At 38.2% G+C, this 9,206-nt stretch overlaps 1 protein-coding gene across 1 annotated transcript; it reads left to right on the forward strand.

The window, feature by feature from the left end:
- Positions 1–243: 243 nt before the first annotated feature.
- Positions 244–7,220, forward strand: LOC309701244 (coagulation factor X-like; the record flags this gene model as incomplete). Its single annotated transcript, XM_082525338.1, has 7 exons — positions 244–325; positions 1,551–1,711; positions 1,959–1,983; positions 3,111–3,391; positions 3,583–3,700; positions 4,391–4,578; positions 6,442–7,220. 7 exons carry the CDS (start codon positions 244–246, stop codon positions 6,847–6,849), a joined length of 1,263 nt encoding a protein of 420 aa, XP_082381464.1. The 3' UTR covers positions 6,850–7,220.
- Between the last annotated feature and the right edge of the window lie 1,986 nt (positions 7,221–9,206).

Raw genomic sequence — 9,206 nt, forward strand, 5'->3', positions numbered from 1 at the left:
ATGTCAAAAAACAAATAATTTTATAAGGACTGGATGTTTATATGTACACAAAAATGCACACCAGTAAAATAACCTGGGACCAGACTGACATCTTTATTTCAGGCCAGTTATAAATGAACTCCATTTAACAGACTGTTAAAAACATGATACAATATCTGAGGTTTATACTGCTGTTGTGAGTCACTAGTGTGTATGTGTGTGTGTGCAGACGTGTGTGTGTGTGTCAGCAGTGCAGTCAGTGTCATGGCGGTCAGCATCATGTCTGCGTCTCTTCTCCTGTTCTGCCTTCTTCAATGTTTCCTTCAGGTCTTCAGTCAAGGAAAAGGTAAGAGAGTGACCTTTGACCTGTTGCTGTGTTATTGTTGTTCCTTAGTTGACTGACAAAAATATTCAAGTGGCATAAAAACCTGCTGTTACTACAGCTACTGTTACTACAGTAGTGATAATTAGAAAAATTGCTGTGTGTCCAATGTTATAGGTTATAACAAACAGACAATATTTAGTCAGTGTCAAAATAGCATCATTATCTCTATAGTAACTTAGTGGTTAAAAACAAACAAACAATGGGGATGGCTAAGTAAAATATTACACACAAAAATTGTAACCTCCAATGCAGCCTTAAACATAATGATTAAATAGTTATTAAATTCAATTATTAAATTTTATTTAAATTATACTAAAAGTATAAATTAATCCATTAACATCATGACGTCTAATCTTCTTAATTCAAATCACATTTAAACAGTGACTTCATGAATTTGTACACTAATGTGCAAAAAAGACTTCCGCTCATTTCTTTACACTTTGTAAGCAAATTTATTTACATGTGCAAACACACGTTTTATGAATTGTAAAATTCTTCAGCACAGTCTGAACTCTCTTGGGCAGCTTTCTTGTAATTTCTTTAAAATTTGCCACATCTTATTTGGGCCTTCACTGTTCAGTCTTCATTTTTTAAGAATACATTTGAAGAGCTAATAGCTGTTTGGGAATCACCTCATTGGTGCTATAATACTATTTTATGTCTGTCAAACTGTGTTATCTTTGGCATTTTCTATAGATCATGTCATGCCACTAAACAGTGCAACTGTTGATAAACTGTCTCAAGAGCAAAAGCCAAACTTGGACCAAAGGGAATGGTTTGCTTTAAGTCTTTTATTAGAGTTTGTATGATACCATGGGGAGGCTAGGAGGATGACTGGGGACCGCACAGGTCAAGGTGAGTTGCAGATTGTTATCTTGCAGTGGAGGACAGAGCCATTGGTGGGTAAGCAGAGGCGTGGCTTAAGATTTTTGAAAAAGTACTGTAGACAAAAATGAATATATAACAGCTATAATCAAAGCTGTCAAAGCACCAGTAGAAATTAAATGACTGATTATTTAATTTTTTATCCTCTGTCAACTTTTTAACACTTCAGTTAGTTTTAGTTATTCATTATGTGTTAACCTAACATGGCAGAGCCTCCAGTTTTTCAGTTGCTCAGTTCTTCCAGTTGTGACTAAATGTGCCACAGGAAACAACCTGTAAATTCACACTTTTGTGTTTTTAGTGTTTCGTTCAGCTCCCGAGGCCAACACCGTGTTCCTGCGGCCCAAACGGGCCAATACATTTATGGAAGAGTTCAGACAGGGGAACCTGGAGCGGGAGTGCTACGAGGAACAGTGCGACTTTGAAGAGGCTCGCGAGTACTTTGAAGACACCCAGAAGACAGTTGGTTAAATTTAAAAAGGAGCTACTCAGCTCATTTCTACACCTGCATTTTCATTCTTAGATTCCACTAGAGTGCGTGATACACAGTTAGAAATTCAGTTGCAGACTCAAGTCTGAGCTTTTATGTTTGTTATTAGATTAGTTTTTTTTTTTTTTACATTTAAATGTTAGAAAAAACCCCAGAAAAAACAATAAAGAGTCCTGTTTAATGACTCCTGAATTCTAACTGTTGTTTTTTTGTGTGTAGAAAACCTTCTGGGCTGTTTACTCTGGTGAGTTTTATTTCACATTAGCTACTATATGTTCAGCTACATCTGCTTAATTAATGAAAAGAAAAATAAGAAGCCAAATGAAAAGAAATGAAGAAAAACAAACCTAAAACTAAACTAAAACGATAGGCTTTCCAAGTGGTAAACTCCAGAGTTTTGTTTGTTCCAAGTAATTTAATTACTAAATTATAAAACGTGGATTTTAAACAACAAATATACGCATGTAACAGTCATCATTTATACAATTAATACTTGCGTAGATAGCGTCAACCAGACAGACAATCTGACTGGATCTGTATACAAACTGCAGAGGGTCAACAGATGTTTAGACTAGTCTTACCTTCATGATAGCTCTGACAGTACCAATTTTTCTTTTTTTCTTTCAATTCATATAGTACCAAATAGCAACATCAGTTGCCTCAATGCACTTTATATTGTAAGGTAAAGGACCCAAAATAACAAAGAGTACAAGCTCCTTCAGTACAGGAATCACATGGGATTTGTTTCCTGCTGCTTCAGTCTCAGGTTATAAATTTGACTCGGTAACACACTTAGCTACCACAGGTCCTCAGAATACTGGGGCTGATGTTATCTGGGCCTAGAGCCTTGCTCTGGTATAGTTTCTCCAACTGTCTTCAAAACTGGACAGAAATCACAGTAACGTTTTTCAAATAGGTGAAAATTGTACATGAAAAGAGATATGTATCTAGGATTAATCCTAGCTGGGATACTGGTGATGTGGTGCTTGTTCAGATGCTAAGCATAACTACAGTCTCTCTGAATTGTTAACACTTTAACTGCCACACACAAGGAGGAGTGCAGAATCCTAACAGTGTCTGTGTATTTGCAGTTCTTCCTCAGCTCTGTAAGAACAAAAATGGCGGCTGTGAACATTTCTGCAATGTGATCCAGGGAAGTGTTCAGTGCTCCTGTGCTGATGGGTACTTCCTGGCATCTGATAAAAAAATCCTGCCATTTCAATGGTGAGAGTCTTAAGAATCTACCTGGTCTTTTACTCTGATAGCAGAGCAGTGAAATACATCACAGATCAGACATTAGAAACTATAAAAAGTGAAACTAAACTTTCTGGTGACAAAATCCAACGTCTAATTTATATAAAACTCTTGCAGAGACCATCAGATGTGGTTTCATCCTCCCCAAAGGGCTGCAGACAGTTTTGAGGGACCATCAGACAAAAACAATGGAGGGGAATATAACTGCACTTAACACCAGTGTAAACTCCACAGAGCCGATCCAGGATGCTGATTTAATGTCCGATTTAGTGGCTGAAAACAGAACCCAAATTCCAGCAAAGACCTGGACAACTTTGGAAAGTCTGATTGAGTCTGAAATAGAAGATGAGTCATATCGCCAGTCAGGGTATTGCCCACCAGGAGAATGTCCATGGCAGGTAGAGACACACATGAACATACCCACAACATGAAGCTGCATTAAAAACATTGATCAGATACAGACTATCACTCTCAAGTGAGTTTTTTGTTTTTTAACAGAGTTCATAGAATTGCTTGTCATCCTCACACATCTTCCAACTCTGGACAGGTTTAACAGTCTCATTTTGCATGGTTTGTTTTCATATCTTAGGCCCTCCTTTTCAATGAAAATGAAATAGTTCTTTGTGGAGGAACAATACTCAATGAAAACATCATCCTGACAGCTGCCAGCTGTGTAAACCAGTCAGATGACTTCAACGTCAGGCTCGGTAGGTCTGATGAGCCAATTACAAACCTTCACATACAATTCTAGGTCATCACATTCAGATTCAAAAATACCTGCTTAAGTTTTATTTTAATGATGACTGTCTGCCTAATAAGAATTTATAAATCTTTTATATAAATATTTTCTGTAATTTCTTTGGCACAGGTCCAATTCAATTCAAGTTTATTTATGCAGCGCCAAATCACAACAACAGTCACCTCAAGACGCTTTATATTGTAAGGCAGACCCTACAATAATGCATACATAGAAAAACCCAACAATCATATGACCCCCTGAGCAAGCACTTTGGCGACACTGAGAAGAAAAAACTCCCTTTTAACAGGAAGAAACTTCTGGCAGAACCAGGCTGGACACGATGGACTGGCGCGTCTATTACATGCTTTATGATATCGGCTTTTCTGTCTGGAGAATTTTCCTTGTCTGAAGTATGGGAGCATTGCAGCAGCCTATCGCACTCAATGCTACGTCCCCCTTCTGGCAAAATCATGCAATAACAGCTCCATAGCCCCAACTAAAAATCAGTGCCAGACTGCAATAAAACAAGTCCTATTACATCAGTAAATTCGGAAAAACAGATTACAGATGTGACCACAGATTTGTAGGTGTCATATATGTATTCATTTTTGTTTTGACTGTTGTAATTAAAGTGTTTTGTTTGTTTCTCTGCACTCAGGTGAGTTTGACAGGTCAGTGAATGAAGGTACTGAAGTTGACCACAAAGTGGAAGCAGTCCTCGCCCACAGAAACTACAATGAGCAAACCTACGATAATGACATTGCACTCATCAAACTGGCTACACCTATCAAGTTCACGAGGTTCATCCTGCCAGTCTGCATTCCTGAGCAAGACTTTGCCAAAAAGGTGAAACTTTAAGCTAGTGTCAATAGAATAGATCTTTATTGTCACTGTTACAAGACGATGAAACACAGTTTGTGTTATCTCTGTTGGCATCATGTAGATTTACATTGAGATTGTTTTAGGATATGAGAAGAAGATATAAATAGACGTAAGTTTAAGGGCACCTACTCAGTGAATGTGTGTAATACGCAATAACGTAAGTATCTGCACAGTAACACTGTGTCCAGGGTGCGAGGAGTCCTTGATGATGATACTGGATTTCTACTGAAATCTGCCAGTATAATTTTCCCTGAGGGGGGTTAGTGAAGTGCCAATTGCCTGCTCTGCTGCTCTCACCACCCGCCGGCCGCTGCAGTTTCCTCTTGTCCCCCACAGTACAGCAGTTAAACCAGCGTGTACAGCAGTAGGTCAGAAGGCTCTAGATGGTGGAGCGGTAGTAGTTTACTAGCAGTCTCTGGGGTAATTGGGTAAACCTTTCTACCCTTTCTACCTCCTTCCCATCAATGTAAAGGGTGGAGTGCTCAGATTGCTTCTAATGTTAATTTATCAAAGTTTGTCAGAGGAACAACGTGGTCTGAGGCAATAGATAACAAGACAAGACTTAATGGCTGAAACTTTGTCAGTAAAAAATGCCCCCAAAATCATCACACATACTTAGTGCAGGTACTGCTCCAGCATTATACATGGACTGATAACATGATTAACCTTTCATGCATTAATTATGACAAGCGCAATCTGGATTTTTTTTTCTTAAGTATTTATCTTTAGCCATGAAAAGATGAATAAAAACACTTGAGAAAAAAATCCTGATCAAAGTTGTCATAATTCATGCATGACAGGGTTAAATAACAATGATTTCAGTGAAACACGTCATACATCTATAGTAACATTAAGGGACCAGTGGGTGGCAGGGTATGGAGTGACACATCAGTGTCCAATGTAATGTTTTAAGTGCAAGTATACCATGAACACTGACACAAATGCAAGAAAACAGCCTTTGAATAGTTGTCCGCTGTAGTGACCACTATGCATGAAAGGGTTAAAAACCTTTTTTTTTTTTTTTTAAATTCTTGTGGGTAATTGTGGACACCAGATCTGAGATAAATTGAGTCTTTGCGATTGAAAACCATTCTGCAAAGAAGAGTGACACAATATTTCTCCACAGTGATATGAAAAACTCCTTTGTCATTTTTCACAAATGTTTGTTCACAGTTCTTGCTGCCAAGGATGGAACATCCAGTTATTCATTTGGGAGTCAGATTGGTTGGGATAGCTTTTTTCTACTCTCTTAAATGAAATCATCATTTAAAAACTATCTGACTAATATTAACATTTGCTTGATGATCTAAAACATGTGAATGTGACAAATGTGCAAGAAGGTTTTAAAAAAAAAGTCAGTAAGTAAAATTTAGTTTATATATCACCCTCACAAGAAGTGCTACACAAGATCCAACAATAAATAAAAAAAATCAGGGACGGGCAAACAGTTGAATATAAACATGTCATTTATTGTATGTTGCACCTTTGAAACACCACAGAATCTTTAAATGCTACAGTGCAAATCCCACATCTGTAAGTAGTTGGTTCCTAAATCTGATTTCTTCTTGGCCAATGGTCAAATACTTTGAGGGTTGACTTTCCCACAAGCTAGAGCAGTCGCTCTATTTTATCTACCTTAAAAGAAGGCCTTTGTGTTTTCCACAAATTAAGCTTAAACATTTAATTATCTGGGTGTCTACTCCAGTTGAAGACCTGTAGTTACTACATAGCTGTAGTTATGCCATGTTTACACGACAAAATAAAAGAAATGCAGGATCAGAAACAGACAGCTGCCACTCTGGATAAATTTGTTACCTTTAATCTCAGGTCCTGATGCGGGAGCCAGTAGCTGTGGTCAGTGGTTTTGGACGTCTTGGGGAGGCTCAGATTCCATCCATGATCATGAAGCGCCTCATTGTAACCCATGTGGACCGTCAAACCTGCATCAATTCCACTCGGTTTCTAGTCACTAATGGCATGTTCTGTGCTGGCTACAAATCTAGGGATGCTTGCCAAGGTGATGGTGGTGGGCCACACATCACACGTTATAATGACACCCACTTCATCACTGGCATTGTGAGTTGGGGCGAAGGCTGCGGACGCAAGGGCAAGTATAACTTCTACACCCAGGTGTCCAGGTACATTCGATGGATCCATGAGGGTATCAAGAAGCTGGTGCACAGTGGCACAAATGGCAGCAGTCAGCATCTTGCAATAAAAAGGCTTTATCTGTAAAACATGTGTAAACATCCACCAACACTCACAGTTATGCCTCTCATGTAATCCCTTCAGAGAAACAATGTTTATCCTTGTAAGAAAAGAGCTACAAGTCCCACCTGTGACAGAGAGAATTAGAGTCAATAATTGTTTATGAGGTTCCTCAGGGTACTACTCCTGGAACTTTTATATTTTTAATTTGGTTTATGTATCATCAATATTTTGTTTTTGTTTCAAATTCATGACTTGAGATGAATTTCTGTCCAACCTTCCCTCACTTTTGGCTTTGTATGGTCTTGATCTCCGTTTGATGTTCCAGTTTTTTCACAGATTCCTGTTTAACTCTTTCTGTTCAGACTGATTCCATTAAAGGGACAAACTGTCACTAACATGCCATATCCACTGAAACTTGATTTAATAATTTTGTTGGTCAGTATGATTAAAGTGAGAATGGAAAGCATGTCTGTGTCCATGTATTCTTTATGAGTTGCTGACAGAAATGAGCTTTTGAGCTGAATTTGAAAAAACTTCCAGCAATGTAACAATAATATAGCAATAGTTTGAAGTGTGATGTCCTCTTAAAATCACACTTTTTGTTTCTTTTTGTTTTTCTGAGTAAAGCAAACAAAAAAGATCTGGCTGTCCTACATAATTATGGGCTATTTTCCAACCTTCCTTTCATCTCCAAACATCTTGAAAGACTTGTTATAAAACAGCACAAAAAATCTTCTGTAGAGAAAGAGTTTATCTGAAGAGTTTCGGTCAGGTTACAGAGTAAAGAAACAGCTTTGGTGACTTGTTACAAAACTCTATGGCCTCTGACAGTGGACTCATCTCATTCATTTTTTTTTTCATGTAAATGAAGAGTCCTCTTAACACACTGAGGATAATTATGGAGTTCCACAGGGTTCCGTGGTAGAACCAGTTCTTTTCACATTATACATGCTCCCTCTTAGGAAATATCATTAGAAGGCATAGCATACATTTTCACTGTTATGCAGATGATACTCAACTATCCACGAAGCCAGATAACACACAAAAATTAGTTACTGAATGACCTCATTTTTCTGCTTCTAAATTCAAATGAAACTGAGGTAACTGTATAAATATTAGAAATATGATATGTCCTCAGATACTTACTCTGAATGGAATTACCTTGGCCTCCAGTTACACTGTGAGGAATCTTGGAGTTGTTTTTGATCAGAATATGTTCTTAAAAGCGCATATTGAACAAAAATGTCGGGCTGCTTTCTTTCATTTGCGCAACATCTCTAAAATTAAAAACATCGTGTCTCAGAGTAATGCTGAAAAACTAGCTGATCATCTTGATCCATGCTCAATCATCCAGGTAAGTAAATTTCCAAAAGTTGATTCTGTTGATCTGGATGTAGTGTTTTCAGTAGGAGAAACGTTTTGTCACTCATCCAAGTGACTTCTTCAGTCTCAGCTGACTACAGGTTTCCCCAAATCTTATAAACAGTACATTTGCATAATGAGAGAACCAGTGAGAGAACAATGAGCTGGGAGGTTAGTTCCTTCATCATAATTATACAAATTCTCATGACCATTGATCAACAACCACTGATCAAAGCCCACTGATCAATGGCCATGAGTACCATTCACAGAGAGTTGGGGAATGGCTGCAATCACAGCATTGTAAGATGGCGAAAGAAAAGGGAAAGACTATCTCTGAATCGAGGAGGGGGCCTAAGGGTACATCTTTTGCCATCTTACAATGCTGTGATTTCAGCCTGCAGTCAGCTGAGACTGAAGAAGTCACTTGGATGAGTGATGAAATGGTTCTTCCACTGAAAATACATCCAGATGACCAGAATCAACTTTTGGAGAACTAGCTCATCAGTTCAGGCCCCATCTTATCTTAATTACCTCATAGCACCCTATCACTCCATTAAAGCACCTAGATAGCAGACTGCATGCTTACTTGTGGTCCCTGGGATATTTAAAAATATAAATGGAGGCAGGGTCTTCAGTTTTTAGGCCCCTCTTCCGTGGAACAGCTTCCAGTTTGGATTCAGGAGACAGACACTATCTCTATTTTAAAGATTAGGCTTAAAACTTTCCTATTTGACAAAGGTTATGGTTGGATCGGGTGACCCTGAGTGAGCTGGGGGCTTCCTATGATGCACTATTTTTTCTTCACTCATCATTTTCACTCATTTTGCACATTATACACTTTGCATTTAATCATTAGTTATTCTTAAACTCTGGCTTTCTACCTTAGTGTTTCTTTTTGTTCTGTCTCCCTCCTCTCATGCCCAACTGGTTAAACAGATGTTTTCCTCCTGTTAAAAGAGAGTTTTTCCTTTCCACTGTTGCCAAGTGTTTGCTTAAAGGAGGCTTTTGAAATGTTGGGT

The sequence above is a fragment of the Aulonocara stuartgranti genome (assembly GCF_965226115.1).
Source record: "Aulonocara stuartgranti genome assembly, chromosome: 23".
Classification (NCBI taxonomy): Eukaryota; Metazoa; Chordata; class Actinopteri; order Cichliformes; family Cichlidae; genus Aulonocara; species Aulonocara stuartgranti.